Below are 19,755 nucleotides of genomic sequence, written 5' to 3' on the forward strand. Positions count from 1 at the left end.
TCCCTTTAAATTTGCATGTGGGTGCGCACGCCCCTGCCACAAGCTCTGTGACCGTGCCCAAAGGACCCGCAGACTCTGTCCGCCGGTGTCCCGTGATTGCGTCACGGAGCTGCAGAACTGGGGGATGTCTGTGTAAACAAAGCATCTCCCCATTCTGCCTTGTGACAGGACACTGATCTTCTGCTCCCTGTCATCGGGAGCAGTGATCAGTGTTGTGTCACAGGTAGCCCAACCCCCACACAGTTATAATCACTCCCTAGGACACACTTAACCCCTTCCTCGCCCCTAGTGGTTAACCCCTTCCCTGCCAGTGTCATTTACACAGTAATCGGTGCATTTTTATAGCACTGATCGCTGTATAAATGACAATGGTCCCAAAATGGCGTCAAAAGTGCCCGATGTGTCTGCCATAATGTCGCAGTCATGATAAAAATCGCTAATCACCTCCATTACTAGTAAAAAAAATATATAAATAAAAATGCCATAACTATCCCCTATTTTGTCGATGCTATAACTTTTGCACAAAACAATCCATAAACGCTTATTGCGACTTTATTTTTTTTTTTTAGCAAGAATATGTAGAAGAATACGTACCGGCCTAAAGAAGAATATGTATCAGCCTAAACTGAGGAAAAAAAAAATTCAATATATTTTTGGGGGATATTTATTATAGCACAAAAGTGTAAAATATTGCTTTATTTCAAAAATTGTCGCTATGTTTTTGTTTATTGCGTAAAAAATAAAAACCACAAAGATTATCAAATACCACTTAAAGAAAGCTGTATTTCTGGTGAAAAATTTACTCCAATTTGGTTTGGGAGCCATGTCGCACGACCGCGCAATTGTCAGTTAAAGCGACGCATTGCCGAACCGCAAAAAGTGCTCTGGTCATTTGGCAACCAAATCCACCCGGGGATGAAGTGGTTAATGACACTGACAGGGAAGGGTTAATATCAGGGGCATTCAAATAAATGTGTGCCTAGCTAATATTTCAGTGTAGTGTGGGAGGTATTTTTACTAGTGGAAGGCATGGATCGATGTTCCTGCTTTACAGAAACACAGGATCCATGTCTTCTGTACTGACAGAATGGCAATCTGCCTTATTTACAGACTGCCATTTTGCCTATGTACAGAACGATCAGAGGGTGCCGGCGGACATCAGGTCTGTGGGGCCAGCTGATCAGCTTCTGCTGTGTAAAATCACAGTGGGATTGAGCCTCTGGTAGCGTGCACTCGAGCCAGATACCCAGAAGTGCAAGATTGTGTGTGTATATGTGTGTGTGTGTATATGTGTGTGTGTGTGTATATGTGTGTGTGTGTGTGTGTGTGTGTGTGTGTGTGTGTGTGTATATATATATATATATATATATATATATATATATATATATATATATATATATATATATATATATATATATATATATATATATATATATATATATGTGTGAACCTGCGCAGGGCGGTAGCCCTGTTGCAGTAAATCTGCTATGGGCAGTCGGCAGGTGGTTAAATGTATAGTGCCATTTGAAAAGCTACAGGGAGAGTTGCGCCACAAGTATTAGTGCAACCAATGGAAGATATCAGTATTTTAGTGTTACTACTGGAATCCTGTTCCAACTGCCCACACCTGCCATACCAAACCTGGGACCACAGGTGGGCAAGTATTGACAGTCAGACAGGGGAAGTGGTGCATTTTTATGGGGTGTTGAAGAAACCAGGCAACTTTACAGCCACTGAAATCACTTCTATCTGAAATCCTATTGCCTGCTATACAAGCTTAAGCTATAGCAATTAGGAGTGTGTTTTAAAATCTTGGTCTACCAACCACTAATTTATAAAAGGTGCTGGTAAACAAGTGGTTAAAGGAGTTGGCTTCTGTCAACTTTCTGAATGAAAGTACTGTATGCTTACTGCACTACAGAAACGGCTGTATGTTTGATGTGGGTAAGTGCCTATTTGCCAAAGTTGGTTCTGGAGGAATGTCATATGTAAGCCCTGTCCACATGCTTGTGCTAAGCTTTTGAGATTTGTCAGCTTACAGTCTACATATGTCATAATAAGATCCATGTATAGCAAATGTGAGCTCACCTGTTCAGGAGCAAAAGTGTAATTGGAATCTAGTTGAGGGTATTGTGGCCCCTCTGATAATGTACCACTTTGGTAATGTCACGGCTTGCATGCCACCACAATAATAATGGTGCACCATTTGTCAATTTTGATGCACCATCTCGGCAGCATGCAGACTGTATTAACATTTTACTTTACTAATACTTTAATAAAACGGCATTGCAGTTATTTATGATATTGTGACTCAATGTGAGTGATGCATTCTGGACCTTACTTAAGATTTTCACCATTACACTGCCTTGTAAATTAAAACTGTGCAAAATGACCAGCTCTGGAATTTAAAATTATGAAAGATACATTTTAACTGCTTGCCGACCAGCCACCGCAGTTTCACGGCTCTGCTGGGCGAGATCACGTAGCTATACATCCTCGCTCAGCAGCCAATAGGGGCGTGCGCGTGCACCCCCCACTCGTCCCTGACTCCCGTGCCCGGCGGGCGTGATCGCCGCCGGGCACCCGCGATTGCTCTTTACAGAGCGAGGATTGGGAGCTGTCAGGGGTGAAATGCCTGACCGTCTGTTCATACATGTATGAACAGCGATCAGTCATTTCCCCTAGTGAGGCCACCCCCCCTACAGTTAGAACACACCCAGGGAACATACTTAACCCCTTCCCCGCCCCCTTGTGTTAACCCCTTCCCTGCCAGTGTCATTTTTATAGTAATCAATGCATTTTTATAGCACTGATCGCTATAAAATTGCCAGTGATCCCAAAAATGTGTCAAGTGTCCACCATAATGTCGCAGTACCGAAAAAAAATCGCTGATCACCGCCATTACTAGTAAAAAAAAAATATTAATAAAAATGCCATAAAACTACCCTCTATTTTGTAAATGCTATAACTTTTGCGCAAACCAAACGATAAACGCTTATTGCGATTTTTTTTTTTTTACGAAAAATTTGTAGAATACGTATCGGCCTAAACGGAGGAAAAAATGTTTTTTTTATATACTTTTGGGGGATATTTATTATGGTAAAAAGTAAACAATATTCATTTTTTTTCAAAATTGTAGCTCTATTTTTGTTTATAGTGCAAAAACTAAAATCCGCAGAGGTGATCAAATACCACCAAAAGAAAGCTCTATTTGTGGGGGAAAAAAAGGACACCAATTTTGTTTGGGAGCCACGTCGCACGACCGCGCAATTGTTAGTTAAAACGACGCAGTGCGAAATCGCAAAAAGTGCTCTGGTCTTTGACCAGCAATATGGTCCGGGGCTGAAGTGGTTAATATATATGTGTTTTATATATTTTTCTGGATACAGGATGGATTGCAATTTTGGGTTCACTATGGCTCCTTGTTCTTGCTGATATCCATGATTTTGAAATGATTCTGCATCGAGTGGAATGGGCAACTCTACTGTTCTTTGCTGCACTGTTTGTTTTAATGGAGGTAGGATTTGGACATCTTTTTAAATGTTTATATCTTTTGTGTTACATTTGGCTTTTGAGTTTTTTTAAATCCATTCAACTCTGTGGGATATTTACTTTTGTGGATTTGTGAAGAATTATTTTTTCTTTCTTCTTCATTGGGAGATGCAGGAATCCATCAGGTTATAATGCCACCTACAGAAGAAATAGTTACTGTAAAACATTTGTTTTAAATGTCCAGCATAACCCTACCTACAACCATGCCTCACTTTTTTTGCTAGTGTCCTTGAGAAATCAAAGTGTTATCTTCAACTTGCATGTTCTATGTTGAGTTGGTGGATTTTCTACGATCAGTTGTAGATTCGTGCCAGGTATGATCAATTCAGGAAGTCTCTCTCTTTTTTTTTAAAGATATTTTTATTAGGTTTAAGACAAACCAACAAACAGAAAAACATACAAAAAAAACACACCAGACAACCTGGTCATAAACGTTAGGCAATACACTCAAACATAGAAAAATAAACTGACATCAGTGCAATCAGGAAGTCACTCTAGTGCAGGCTTCCAAGTTTATATTAGTGTTCTCTCTGTGACAGCCTTAAATTTGTGCAAGTTTTGCTAGCCATCTCTACCTACTGGTAAATTTGGGTAAGATATGGAATCCCCGGCCATGTAAGTAAAGGGGGCAGGATCCCATTGACATCACTGACCATAATTGGTCACGTCCATATATGACCAATGGTATCCATGGAAGGCTTTGGCCCCTTGTGTATAACCGCTCCATCATCCACCAGATTTTGCATTAAGTAGGTATCAAATAAGTGAGCTTGACATGTCTCAGTGGTGGTGTGTTTTTTTTTTCTTCTATCAGGTAGTCAGGAATACTGTGGATCTGCATTGCTGGACGACTTTTGGGATTTTTATTTGGTGTCTTTATTTCTCTGTTCTATTTTTGTGATTAAGTATGGGTACTATATATTGCATCCACTTTTAGGGGCTGTTATCTGGGGGCCCCTTATTGTTACAGAGGGCTTCCAGATTCCAATCGGCGTACCCCCCACAACCACTGGGCAATGGTTGTAGGGAAGAGGCTCTTGTCATCAACAATTACGTAGGACGAGGTGCATTGCCAGTAGGCCCCCCTGGCAAGGCATCCCCCATGTTGAGGGCCTGTGGCCTGGTATGTTTGGGGGGGGGGGCACATGCTTCTCTACCCCTCCCTTCTTGGCCAGTCAGGCTGCATGCTTGGACTAAAGCGGGCCAAAATCTCTTCAGGAAAAAAACTTTGTTTAGCCTGACGAGATTCTTGGTCAAGAATCTCTTGCTGGCTGAGTGTACAGACACTAAATTAATAAGAACCACCGTTCTTTTGAATGGCAAGAACGTGGTGACGTCATCGAGTACGACAAGCATGCGCTCATCACATTCAATGCTGTTGCCACCATCTTGCTACACCCTACACTCCCCTGGGAAGCTACCGTGCATGTGTCAGTCATTTCGAGCATGCATGGATTTTCAATGCGACAGGTAAGTATACAGACGCTCGGGTTTCTCGGCAGGAAAACACTTCAGAGAATCACGGCGAGGAAAATAGAGAGCATGTTCTCTATTTTTCTCGTCGAGATTCTTGGCAGATTTCTTGACGAGAAACCTCAAAGCCTCGTACACACGCATGGTTTACTCGACAAGAAAGCTCTGCCAGAAGTTTTCTTGCTGGTTCTTGCCGAGAAAACTGTGCGCCTGTATGAGGCTTAAGTATCTGGTATTTTCTTTTTTGCTCCAGAATGTGCTACAGCAAAGTTTTTACATTTGGAAAGTGTAAAAAAAAAAATCAAGTGGTTAAATTGCTAGCAAATGATGTTCATTGCCAGGCCTTAAAAAAACAAAAACAAAAACAAAAAAAAAAGCACACAAACCCCTGCCAAATGTCCCCCCTTGTGCAATCTGTGCTTTTCTCAACAAAGAAGTTGTCAATGACAGCTGTCAAAGCCATTTGCCAAGATTTTTTTTTTAAACCTTTTTTTTCTTTGTAAATGTCAGTGTTAAAAAAAAAAAAAAAAAATCACGTAAAACCGTCATATTATGTTCTCTTGTATTTGTATCAATAAAACTTGTTTGGGGAAAAAAATCGCTACTCTCAACTGCATTGGATTTTTTTTGTTTGCATTGGTACATGTTCCTCAGGGCCAGTGCCCACCCCCATGGAATTTTTTTATGCCCCTTGTGTATTCAGCTCCTATTGGTTTTCAATGGGGTTCTGGTTTAGCATCCAAGCTTCTTTAAAATTCACTCATCTCCTGCAGAACGGAACCCCTGGGCGGCTTTAATCATTACTACCATTTTACTATTCACTCTTATTCTGTGCTGAGAGGAGCTGCAAGCCATCTAAAACAAGTGACTCTGTATCTTGGACTTCTAAAGAGGCACCCAGATTTAAATACGTCTGTGATTTGCGTAATAGGAAGCTGCTGTTTTTTCCTTATCGTCTTTATGTGCTGCATTTGTGAGTCTATCCTTGAAGCCTCATTATGTACATTTGATGATGTGGTGGCCTCATTGCTAAAATGCTGTTTTTTGTTTTCAGGCATTGGCTAATCTGCATTTAATAGATTACATAGGAGAGCAGACAGCAGTGCTTATTAAGGTGAGTTAACTTCTTCCTTTTTATTCTGTTCAGGACACAAAACTTTTTTTTGAATTTTCCTGTTTTTGTGCAAATAAAGTATTTTATATTTTTCTGACTATCTACTATTAAGTGCTTGCAGTCAGTAGGGGGAGCTCTTTATGACCAGCCATAAGCTACTTTCACACTGGGGCAGGGGGTCATTAGCGATAAGCCGCTGCTAATTGTAGCAACATTTTACCGCTGTAATAGTGGCAATAGCCACTATTACTAGCGGGGCACTTTTAACCCCCGCTAGAGGCCATATTAAGGTTTAAAAGTGCCTGCAAAATGCCGCGGCCGAAGCACTTTGCAGCGGTGCCCATTAATTTCAAGGGGCAGTGGAGAAGCGGTGTATATACCACTCCTGCATCGTCTGAAATATGCTACTTGCAGGACTTTTTGTAACGTCTTGCAAGCGCACCACCCCGGTGTGAAAGCATGCGGGCTCCCACACTGGGGCTGCAGGGGGAGGTGTTTTTTAGGTGCTTTACAGGCACTATTTCTAGCCCAAAAGCACCTGAAAAACGCCCCAGTGTGAACGGGGTCTATTTCTGACAGAAAGGTGAGTATTAAAGGGGGTTTGGAACTAGCAGACATGTTTGTCAGATGTGCTCAGCAAAAGCCCTTACTTTAAGCAATAAAATGGAACTGAGTTTTTGGTCATCCAAAGTGGGTGGTCAACGCCGGAAGAGACACAAGTCTGTTTTAAATCCTTCATTTGGCCTTATTTTAGAATCTCTACGTTCACAATGCAGGAAGTTCCTATTGATACCAATGCAATGAAAACCCAGGTTCCCTCAGAAGGCGAATATTCTTGGATATTGGGGGAAAAAAATTGTTTGCCTAAAAAGCCTTTTATGCTTGGCTTGGCTTTTAAGTCAGCCACAGCCTTTTCCAGAGTTGGTTGGATAATATGTTGGTACCATTAAACCAGTCTCTACAAGCCTAAAAAGGCAGACCAGTTGCCTTCACTCTTATCTGGGAGATAATTATTTTTATTATTATTCAGGATTTACAGTATATAGCGCCAACAGTTTGCGTAGCGCTTTACAGTATAAATGGGGACAATACAGCAACAATACAGTTCAAAACAAAGGGGTTAGGAGGGCTCTGCTCTTGCAAGCTTACAGTCTAATGGTGAGGAGCTGGTGAAACAAAAGGTAGTAACTGTGAGGGATGAACTGATGCGGGAAGTAAAAAATGTGGTTGTTGGCTAAAGGTCGGATAGGCCTCTCTGAAGAGATGAGTTTTCAGGGATCACCTAAAAGTGGACAGAGTAGGAGATACGTGGACAGGTTGGATTAGTGAATTTCAGAGGCAGAGAGAGATGTTCTGGAGACTAGCATGGGAGGAGGAGACAAGGGAGCTAGAGAGCAGGAGGTCTTAGGAGGAGCAGAAAACATGGTTTGGGTTATATTTGGAGATAAAATTGGTGATGTAGCTCGAAGCAGAGTTGAAAATGGCTTTGTATGTTATAGTTTTAAATGTTATCCTTTGGGCAATGGAAAGCCAGTGGAGGGATTGGCAGAGAGGGGTAGTGGAAACTGAATGGTTGGGAAGGTGGATGAGCCTGGCAGTGGCATTCATGATAGACTGAAGAGGGGATAGCTTATTTGAAATGTTAGTTAAAAGCTTGATTTGGGCTATTCAGGTCTTTCCCCCTTTCAGAAACTATTTGGCGAGTTCCTTTTGTAGTCTAAAAATGGTTTGATGATAATTGGCAGAGCCAAGAAAACGTAATGGATGTAGACCTATGGGTTGAGGCCACTGTAGAACTGCAAATAATTTCTTTGGGTCCATCAAAAAACTGGCAGTAGAAGTGTCATAACCCAAAAATGTTATCTGTTGCACAATCATACGACCGCTGTGGAGAAAAACTATCGGCTTGACCTTTGTCAAAGACCTCTTTAAAGTCGCGGTACTCCACTGGAAAGGAGAGGGAAAAGGTGCACAAGACCTTGGCCACTTTCCAAAAAGATGTTTTGCTGCATTGTCGCAATCAGGAAAGAACCTCAGCATGAAGCGAATCAAGAGGAGTTGTGCCTCTAACCAAGGATAACTAATAATCACTGCATAATGAGGAGAGGAAATGACTTAAAGATGGATTATCTCATTGTGAAGAGCCCCTATGGCCATGGTCAATGGCGCAGTCTCATGAGTCACATGGGCAGGCTATAGAGGTCTCCCATCAATAGCCTCAATGGCAAGTGGAGTGGCATGAAGCAGCAGCGGAACTGAGTGTTTAGACACAAAGGCACTGTCTATGAACAGGCCTGCAGCCCCAGAGTTGATTAGCGCCTGTGTTTTGATGGACGACTTTTACCACAAAGGGGTAACCAAAGCTAGAGGCTTATCCTTCAAGGTAACTGGGAAGTTAACACCTGGGGATAGCATAATTGGTAAAGCTGTGCACCTGCCTGCCACTTCAAATGGGTGGTTGCAGTTAGTATCTGGTAAGGCAGGCCATGTCAATAAAGACAATGCAAATGAGGAACTAAACATACATTTCCTCTGATGGTCCTGTCCCTCGCTGGCATCTGTGTGACCATCTCCAGATACCTTCATTGGCTGGTGCAGAATGTTATCCTGCACATGCACAGCAGGCAGTTACCCTGTGTCAGGAAGCATTAAACAGACGGAGACAGAAAATGCCGTAAAAATCACACCTTTTTAATGGTAAAAACTGTACAATTGGTAAACAGTCAAAACATAGCCAGGGTTCTGTAACCAAATTGGGTAGTCGGAACAAGCCAGGAAATCGGGGAGCCAGAGATCAGCATGGTCAGAGGCAGCAGGCAGGATAAGGAAAGAGGAGGGACGTTAGTGAGGCAAGTCTCTAGATGTTTCACCAAGGCAAAGGCAATTAATGAAATTAACCAGACAGTTTAAATATCCAGGAGGGGCTAGCTGTGGGCTTGACTGATGAGCAGGAGATGATCAACAGGTGAGCCACTGTGGAATGGTGAGTTCTGGCAATTAACAGACAGCCGAGCAACCGGAGCACAGAGATGGAAGGGCCCAGCCCTGACATCCTGGTACACAGAAAATGGACTGAGGCTGGGTTCACACTACTACACTACTTTCATCCTACTTTGCTCTGCTACATTGGTCCTACATTTATCCTACATTGGTCCTACATCCATCCTAATTTCATGAACAGGATACTACTTTGGTCCGACTTCAATGATATTCAATGGGCCTGAAGTAGGATCAATGTAGGACCAAAAGTAGTACAGGGACCATTTTCAAAGTCGGACCGACTTGTGTAGGACGCTACAAGACGCTCTCATAGGGAAACATTGAACACAGAGCAAAGTAGGATGAAAGTAGTGTAGTAGTGTGAACCCAGCCTGAGGGTGGAAGCATTTATAGCTCAGTTTACATACCAGAAGAGACAGTGATACAGTAGGTGCATCTTGTGGCAGAAAAAAAACACTACATGTCTCTTCTGCAATAAACAATCTGCTTGCTCTCTGTCTGTGTTCCACTTTAATGCACAAGCCAGAAAAAGAGCCTAGTATCTGAATTGTTAGTACTGAAGATGACATTTTTTGTTTTTGGTTAACCCCAAAGAACAACAAATCTGTAAGCAGAGAGCACTACCTTGCCAATCTTTTTCCTTTAGGTATTTGGCCATCAGATTTAGGGAGATGTTAAACAAGAGGAGATGGGGTGTTTTAGAATAAGATAATAGAATAGCCATAAAATGCTGTTTTCCTTTTTATGAAGGCTTTAATGATCATTTTTTTTTTTAACAAATAATTTAAAATAATTAAATCGTTTATAAAAAAAAATGGGCAATAAAACCTAGAATATATTTTGAGTTATCAGATGTATGACTGTGTAAAAAAAAATACAGTAAATCGCTGGGAAAACTGTGCCCAGTCAAGTCAAGATGGAGCCACCGCCATTGCCACTTTGATCTCGTCAGTGGATTTTTTCCCCAGGATTTACTTATTGTACCTTGGCTCAGGTATGCACCTGGATAGCAGAGCAGGGATTTGCTTCTTCATGTCAGACCAGCCTACTTTAATAACAGTTGATTGCAAGAACAACAAGAGGTTCCTCTTTATAAAAACTGTACAAGTCCTGTTTTTCTGGATGAAATATTTTCAGAGTGTTTTTAACATGAATGGTCTTTTAAAAGACAGTATGACGCAGTACATAGGAAAAACAAAATGCACTCCATCACTCTTGGGCCTTATCAGATCTGCTGGTAATAAATAATAGATGCAACTAAGGTATATCTGCAAACAGCAGATGTTGATTATGCTGTAAGTTGTATCAATACAACTGAACATTCACAAAGAAAATGCTCAAATGCAGAAGTTGTGGAAAGAAAAACATTAAACATTGACATTGAATAATGGAACACTCATCATAGATTACTTAATTTGGATTAATAATGTAAATGTAAGTTAATCAGGTAGCTAGTTTGAAATTTAACCACTTGCTTACTGGGCCCATATACTCCCCTCCTGCCCAGGTGAAATTTCAGCTTTCGGCACTGCGTCGCTTTAACTGACAATTGCGCAGTCGTGCGACGTGGCTCCCAAACAAAATTGACGTCCTTTTTTTCCCCACATGTAGAGCTTTCTTTTGGTGGTATTTGATCACCTCTGTGGTTTTTATTTTTTGTGCTATAAACAAAAAAAATTAAATTTTGAAGAAAAAATCAATATTAATAAATTCTCAGTCTAGGCCGATACATATTCTTCTACATATTTTTGGTAAAAAAAAAATCGCAATAAGCGAATGGTTTGCGCAAAAGTTATAGCGCCTACAAAATAGGGGACAGAATTATTATTTTTTTAACTAGTAATGGCAGCGATTTTTATCGGCGTTGTGACATTATGGCGGACACATCGGACACTTTTGACACATTTTTGGCACCATTCACATTTATACTGCGATCAGTGCTATAAATATGCACTGATTACTGTATAAATGTGACTGACATTGAAGGGGGTGAGGAAGGGGTTAAATGTGTGCCCTGCATAGTGTTTCTAACTGTGGGGGAAGGGGACTGACTGGGGGAAGTGACCGATCTGTGTCCCTATGTACAAGGGACACAGATCGGTCTCCTCTCTCCCTGACAGGACGTGGATCTGTGTGTTTACACACACAGATCCACATCCTTGTCTCTGTAACCGTCGATCGCGGGTGCCTGGCGGACATCGTGCCACCAGGCACGCGCATGGGCATCTCAGTGATGCAGCGGGCCCCCAGTGGCTGGAGGCCGTTGGCCGTATATAGACTGCCTCCCGGAAATTTAGATCCACCCTGCGGCCGTATAAAGTCGTACGGACGTCAGGAAGTGGTTAAAGGACAATTTTGTTTTACAATAAAGTTGGGGGCCAGTTTAAGTGATCTTTTACTCAGGTAATTATGTTTTAAAGAAAACTCTGCTCATCCAGGTATTGCCAAGCAAATTAAAGTTGTTGAAAAGCCTTAATACATTGAATGGGCCTCTGCAACGTTAATCAATCATTAAGCTTCCTAGTATGACCCAAAAGCTTAAAATCTGTTATTTATTTAAGCAGCGTTGCTCCCATCACATGACTGCAATCCCGATGCATTGGCAAATACAGAGCAGCTGCTGGGCCGGATACAACATCTTTTCGTTAAAAAGAATGTATGTTTTAGGAAGAGGAGATGAGAGTCGGGACTAAGTGGGGCAAAGCTGGCTGACTATTGAACCAGAGTATGTGATATGCACACTTCTCAAGAATGGGAGGCAGGACAGAGTGGAGTTGGCTGGAAGAGCTGGGACCGACAATGGCACATGGAAGTGGCAATGAGCAGCCAGATTCCTGCTGTGCAAATCAATCATTGTTGGTCCAAGAAAGGAGGGGTCCTTAATGGCTTGAATAGATAGTTTTCTAAATGGTTGGTTAGAAAAAAAAAAGTGGATAATATATAAGATGTCCGTAAGCATACAAATCCATGGGAGATTATTCTTGCCTGGAATTCTACTCTGTCCACAATATTGAAGAAATCATCCATAAGGGTCATCAGTTTGTAACAGCATGGCACCGCTTCAGGCAAATATCAGAGCTTGAAGTTTATTTGAAGTCAGCGACTGACCAACCAACCAGTGCACATCTGTAACTTAATATCACTTGGGTGGAGTTGGCTTTAACATTCAACCACTTAAGTGTATGGATCTTTCCTTGAAATCTGTTTATTCATCTCCTATATCTATGTTGAAGTGTATGCAAGGTCACATGCACACTGGATGTTTTTGCTATCCCTCCAAGATGCCTTTCCTCCTTGATGCATGTATCGTATTTAGAGCTTGGGCGTTAAGTCATTTCATTGGCCAGAATAATTTATTCTGGTCATTGAACTTATTTATGGTTTAAGAGATAAAGGTGCCAATGTTAATGAGTGTTTAAACACATTAACAGGCGTTTACATGCCAGTTCTCCTGGATTGACTTGTAGAATACCGTCTCTGAATGCACAACACATCGAACCTTGAGCAGATGGGCTAGAGCAGCAAAAGATCACACCAGGTGCCATTCCTGTCAGCTTGGAACAGAAAACTGAGGCTACAATTTGCATAGGCTCCGCAAAATTGGACAATAGAAGATTGGAAAAATATTGCCTGGTCTGATGAGTCTCGCTTTCAGCTGCGAAATTCAGATGGTAGGGTCAGAATTTGGCGTAAACAATGCTTGAATCTATCCTGCCTTGTAATAACAGATCAGGCTGGTGGTGAGGGTGTAATGGTGTAGGAGATATTTTTCTTGGCACACTTTGGGCCCTTTGGTACCGATTGAGCATCCTTTAAATGCCACGGCCTACCTGTGTATTGTTGCTGACCATCTTCTGATGGCTGCTTCCAGCAGGTTAATGCACCACGTCGCAAAGCTCAGATCATCTCAAACTAGTTTCTTGAACATGACAATGAGTTCACTGTACTCCAATGGCCTCCACATTCACCAGATCCCAATCCAATAGAACACCCTTGTGATGTGGTGGAACAGAAGATTTGCAGCCGATAAATCTGCGGGATGCTATAATGTCAATATGGAGGAATGAGTAATGTTTCCAACACCTTGTTGAATCTCTGCCACAAAGATTTGTCAGTTCTCACAGCAAAATTGTGTCCAACCCAGTACTAGCAAGGTGTATCTAATAATAAAGTGTCCGGTGAGTGTATGCTATATATTCCTGTAACTGTGGTTTGTCCAACTGTAACAGAATACTGAAACCCACTATGGCATGTAAATTTTTCGAGCCCTTGAGCGTATTTATATTTAACTGCTCTGTCAAATCATATTACTCAAGTGAACGGCTAAAATTCTGTAGATGTGTTTATGGAAGAATTTAATTTTTAAAAATGATAACACTTTGCATTTTTGCTATTAAAATCTGTTTCACTCTGACCTACATTATTGTTTGTAAATTTACATTATATTAATAGTTTGTAATTGTTCTGGTTTATGTCTGAAGCTTTAATGACTTAATCATTTTGTGAACCATTTCACTTGTCATACTGTACTTGTATTTAAAGGCTCGTTTTTAACTAATATTTTGTTCATAAATACTTTAATCTTAGGGAGTGCCTGAAGATGAACGGCTTGCAATTGCCATTATATTGGTAGTGTGGGTTTCAGCTTTAGCTTCATCCTTAATTGACAACATCCCATTCACCACTGCAATGGTAAGTGACGGGTCTTTTATTGAAAAAAAAAAGAAAAGACTTTTACTGTAGTTGTCCAGAGACAAGCAAGTGCAGAGTGAAAAAACTACAACATACTGCAACTGGCTTATAGTTCTACAATTCTACACCCACACATACAAGCTGAGGTTTGAAAAGATGCCCTTGCTGGCCATTATGCATAATCGGAAAACATGAATTTGGCAAGAACGTCTAACTAGCCGCTTCTGTAACTTCATTGTATATAATGTAATAAAGTACACTTCTAATTCCTACCTATTTTTTACTTAACATATACGTAATTATTATAAATAGACATTCTGTTATTTTAGATTGGGCACTGATTTATATGTTTTCTTGCTTAAGCCACTTTGTATTGTCCATGATTTAATTTTGGACAAAACATTTTACTTCATGGCATGAAAAGCAAGTTAAAAAAATAAAATAAAATATTACATACTGTATAGTGACTAAAGCAGTATCCAGTCGTTTTATCTGCATAGTAAAGAATTCAATATTTCTCATTGTTCCAAAATTACATAATTACATAGTCGGTAAGATTAACGACTTCCGGACCCCCCACCGTTGATATACGTTGCTACTTTGATGTTAAATACCGTTGTTATGGCAGCAGATAGATTTCATAACCCTGGTATTTTTATTCAAAGCGGTCCGCTTTATGATAAAAGTGGTCTCCACCGCGGATTTGCCGCAAGATCACTTATCGAACGACTGGAAAGGTGCCCCCCCCTCGCCACGTCCCAGTCATCTCCACCGCTTACTGGAGCAGTCGGTAGCGGCAGAGACAATCCTTTCCCCTGATGGCCAGGGGAAGTGAGAGAATGATGGCCCGCACTAGACTCTGTGCCATTGGATGACAAAAGCGACGTCAAACGTAATTTCTGCCAAACGGCCTTAAAGGGCAATTTTCTTTTATTGCTTCTAAGTGTAAATGTAAGATTTGAGATCTTTTTGACCCCAGATCTCACAATAAAGAGGTTGTCTCATGCTTGTTTTCTATCACAGTGGAGGTTTAATTTATTATAATAGAAATAGAAGTGATCCAAATTTTTATTTTTACTTTTTAAAGGAACAGTGTAAAAGCAAAAAGTTAAATAAATATAAAAAAATGTAATTTTAAAGCACCCTGTTTTTCACATGCCAAAGCGAATGCATACGAAAGTCGCGCCCGCATATGTAAATGGTTTTCAAACCCAGCATATGAGGTATCACCGCCATAGAGCAAGAGCAATAATTCTGGCAAAAGACCTCCACTGTAACTCAAAACTGGTAACCTGTAAACCTTTTTAAACATTGCCTACAGTGATTTTTTTTCTTTAGGGGCGAAACTATGTCCCCATTCCACGAGCAGGCGCAATTTTGAAGCATGACATTTGGGTATCAATTTACTCAGCATAACAACATCTTTCACAAAAAATCGGGCTAACTTTACTAATCTTATTTTTCAAATCCAAATTTTTTACTTTTGCCCAAAAAAATGCTTTTGTAAGACGGGTGCTCAAATATGGTGTGATATAAAGTATTGCAACGACCGCCACTTTATTCTTTAGGCTGTCTGAAAAATAAATATATATTTTTGGGGGTTTGAAGTAATTTTCTAGCAAAAAAAAAAAATGCTTTAAAAGTACTTCGTAGTGACTAAAGCAGTATCCAGTTTTTATCTGCATAGGAAAGAATTCAATATTTCCCATCTTTTCAAATTTACATAATTACGTAGTCGGTAAGGTTAAATAAAAACCTTTTGTGTGTATGTGTTGACATTAAATATTTTTAAATGCATCTACGCTCTCCACTGATACCACAAACTGTAGAAGGAAGTTTGGCATCTTTCACACCCTAACATTAAAGGGCCCCTTTACACAGTTTAAGTTTGAACAGCCTTTTATCTAGCGTCATTGTGTGGTTTTGTGTAATCTATAGCAAACTTAAATTATACCATTTTCTCCTGAAGCCTACAGTTTATGTTGAAAGCAAAGTAAGAATATGATATGCGCTCCAAATATAAGATAAATCACAACAAAGGTATGAACATGTGATTCAAATGAATATAATAAACCGGAATATGTGACAAAACTCTAATGAGTATAAAGAGTGTGTCCAAAAGGTGATGCAAGGGGTATGGCCTCTAGCTGTGGTAGGTATCTAACCCTCTGCGTAACAACATGCATCAAAAACCACAGAAATGTGCAAAATACAAGTGATATAAAATAAAATCAAAATAAGTGATGATCTAGCAGTCTATGGAAATGATGATATATAATTCCAATTTTCAAGTTCTTCACTCTGATTGTAGTGCAATATCCACACAGATGTTGTAGTGCCCTTACCTTAAGGGTGCTATATGTGCGCATATAGTGTTGTCTCTCCAAGTCCCGGAGTCTCAGGTCTCATCTGTCCCAGGATTGCTGGCTTGCGCTGTTCAGATGCTCCAAAGGATCCAGGTTCAATGATTCCGAATGTGAGATGCAAAAGGGAAGAAAGGGAATGCCTCCAATGGTGTAGTATGTTGAAATCCCAGCAGGGTTTAATGCACCAAATACGGGGGGTTGTACAGACAAAAATAAATAAAATATACAGGCAGCGTTTTGAATATCGCGGGGGCGCGGCGTACAAACTACCGCCTTACGTCCTGATGGCCTCCGGCTTGTGCGGATAATCCTCGGTCTCGACTCCCTACGGCGTTACGTCACGCACCTCGTGACTTCATCAGTTTATGTTGAAAGATTTGTTTCCTGCGATCAAATAGTTAAGGTGCCTCTTCTCCAGGGAGAATAATTTTAAATTGTTGTTGTTGTTCGTCAGTTTGAGGTCCTCAACCCCCTTTTGTTACCCTTCTCTGGATTCTCTCCAGTACAAGGAAATCCTTCTTGAGGATTGAATGACTAAAACTGAACTGCATACACAAGATGAGGCAAAAATCTTCATATAAAAAAGTAGAATTATAGTTATCTTTGAACAAACACCCTTGTTAATGCATCATAGTAATCTGCTAGCCTTGCTTAGGATATGAAGAGAAGAATGGATAGCTGCACTCCAATGACCATTAAGGTTGTCTTTTATTCAAACGAACAGCAGGTACATCACATTACAGGGTTACAGCAATGGAACAGCCGACGCGTTTCGCACTGAACTAGTGCTTATTCATGGCTAGTCTTGCTTGCTGCAGCTTGTTCTTGCGTGTTATTTCTGAGTGTGTGGTCTGCAAGAACCCTCCAGAACCTTTTGCATAACTGATTCCTACAGAGGTTCTCCCCCCTAAGTATCAAATAAGCCGTTCATTGGGGTTCCCCAGAGTCGTACCCCCCTTTCATTGGGGTTCCCCAGAGCCATTCCCCCATTTCATTGGGGTTCCCCAGAGTCGATCCCCCTTTCATTGGGGTTTCCCAGAGTCGTTTCCCCCCCATTTCATTGGGGTTTCCCAGAGTCGTTCCCCCCCCCTTTCATTGGGGTTTCCCCAGAGTCGTCCCCCCCCCCTTTCATTGGGGTTTCCCCAGAGTCGTCGTCCCCCTTTCATTGGGGTTTCCCCAGAGTCGTTTCCCCCCCATTTCATTGGGGTTTCCCAGAGTCGTTCCCCCCCTTTCATTGGGGTTTCCCCAGAGTCGTCCCCCCCCCTTTCATTGGGGTTTCCCCAGAGTCGTCGTCCCCCTTTCATTGGGGTTTCCCCAGAGTCGTCCCCCCCCTTTCATTGGGGTTCCCCAGAGTCGTTCCCCCCCCTTTCATTGGGGTTCCCCAGAGTCGTTCCCCCCCCTTCATTGGGGTTCCCCAGAGTCGTCGTCCCCCCCTTCATTGGGGTTCCCCAGTCGTTGTCCCCCCTTTCATTGGGGTTCCCCAGAGTCGTCCCCCCCTTTCATTGGGGTTCCCCAGAGTCGTCCCCCCCTTTCATTGGGGTTCCCCAGAGTCGTCCCCCCTTTCATTGGGGTTCCCCAGAGTCGTCCCCCCCTTTCATTGGGGTTCCCCAGAGTCGTTCCCCAGAGTCGTCCCCCCTTTCATTGGGGTTCCCCAGAGTCGTTCCCCCCCCCTTTCATTGGGGTTCCCCAGAGTCGTCCCCCCCCCCTTTCATTGGGGTTCCCCAGAGTCGTCCCCCCCCTTTCATTGGGGTTCCCCAGAGTCGTCCCCCCCCTTTCATTGGGGTTCCCCAGAGTCGTTCCCCCCCTTTCATTGGGGTTTCCCAGAGTCGTTCCCCCCCCTTTCATTGGGGTTTCCCAGAGTCGTCGTCCCCCCTTTCATTGGGGTTCCCCAGAGTCGTCCCCCCCTTTCATTGGGGTTCCCCAGAGTCGTCCCCCCCTTTCATTGGGGTTCCCCAGAGTCGTCGTCCCCCCCTTTCATTGGGGTTCCCCAGAGTCGTTCCCCCCCCTTTCATTGGGGTTCCCCAGAGTCGTTCCCCCCCCTTTCATTGGGGTTCCCCAGAGTCGTTCCCCCCCTTTCATTGGGGTTCCCCAGAATCGTTCCCCCCCCCCTTTCATTGGGGTTCCCCAGAGTCGTTCCCCCCCCTTTCATTGGGGTTCCCCAGAGTCGTCCCCCCTTTCATCGGGGTTCCCCAGAGTCCCCCCCCCCCTTTTATCATTTCAAAATCGTTCATGCCTATTCACATGTTCTTGAGCTTTATAAAACTCCTGGCTTTAAATGTAGCAAAAGGTGTCCGTGTCCTATGATACCATCCCAGAGATGTTGGGGGGGGGGGGGGCTTTTCAACAACTTACAGATGGGATGTTTAATTGATCGTACAAATATGTATATGTTTGTAATTCTGCACAAATGAGTTTGAGCTAGTGGTGTTAGTGAGGGTCTTTGATGCTGGATACACCAAAAAGTTCCTACAGCTCCAAATGGTGTTGTTTTTCTTGCATTAGGTGATTGTGAAATCATGAAAAAAGACAGGTCTGTGTGTTTGCTTTGTATTTTCAGGATTGTGCACAAATGACTTGCAAAAGGTTCACCCTAAATAGATAAATAGAGCAATATTTAGGCAGTTTTAACATTTTTCCTTAAAATGAACCTGTGCCAATATCATGCATATAAGTTTTTCCGTATTTAGAAAAAGGGACAAAGGCACTTTAAAACAAGCCAAATTCCTCCCTCTATCAGGGAGGCATGCTTTCCCTCTTTTAGTGGCCTGTGAGCATCTGCCCCTCCTTGGTGGCCTTCCGGACATGATGGGGTTTTTATCTTTTCACGGCACACTGCACTGTATTAGATACTGTGTACACCGCATTCACTGTATTAGAAACTGTACACCGGCTGCACTGTATTATATACTGTGTACACCGCCTGAAGTGTATTAGAAACCTCTGAAAGGCTACACTGAATGCAGTGCAGGTGTATATGTTCGGCGTTTGTGTTTGTGTGTATAAATAAATATATATATACACACCGCCTGAAAATAGAGTATACACTGAATATATACAGTAGTCTACGCTAAATGCAGTGTGTGTATGTATATATAATATCTCTATCTCAAATACAGTGCAACTAACTAAATAACCTGCCTGCCTAATCTAGCTCAAGCCATCCCTGTCCACGCCAATAATACTACATGCAGCAGCTCTGAAAGCAGCCTTATATAGTATGGGGCGTGGACTTGGTTCCCCTAAAAAATGATTGGCCAAAGGCACCCTGCCTTTGGCCAATTACGGCTCACTCAGCAGTGCGTGCTGTGATTGGCCAAAGCATGCAGGTCAGGTGCATGCTTTGGCCAATCATCAGAGGCTAATGCACTGCAATCTCGCAGTGCATTATGGGCATTCCACTCTAATTTCCCACGAAAGCCCCATAATGTTTGCTGTTCCGCGAAAAGTTGAACACCCAATGTTCAAGCTCATCCCTACTCCTGGGTAAATCTGTTCACAATGCTCCACAGGCCCTGCTTATTTTGGGTAGCATTACATTTGATCCATTTATCCTTCTCC

At 42.1% G+C, this 19,755-nt stretch overlaps 1 protein-coding gene across 3 annotated transcripts in view; it reads left to right on the forward strand.

Annotated features, from left to right (window-relative positions):
* OCA2 (OCA2 melanosomal transmembrane protein) overlaps positions 1 to 19,755 on the forward strand; it is a 424,742-nt gene that overhangs the window by 346,396 nt on the left and 58,591 nt on the right. For all 3 annotated transcript variants that reach the window (XM_040336315.1, XM_040336313.1, XM_040336314.1), the window contains exons 19-21: positions 3,390 to 3,517; positions 6,080 to 6,139; positions 13,727 to 13,831. In XM_040336315.1, coding sequence (XP_040192249.1) covers positions 3,390 to 3,517; positions 6,080 to 6,139; positions 13,727 to 13,831 — 293 coding nt within the window. The remainder of the gene's footprint in view (positions 1 to 3,389; positions 3,518 to 6,079; positions 6,140 to 13,726; positions 13,832 to 19,755) is intronic.

The sequence above is a fragment of the Rana temporaria genome, chromosome 2 (assembly GCF_905171775.1).
Source record: "Rana temporaria chromosome 2, aRanTem1.1, whole genome shotgun sequence".
Taxonomy (NCBI): Eukaryota; Metazoa; Chordata; class Amphibia; order Anura; family Ranidae; genus Rana; species Rana temporaria.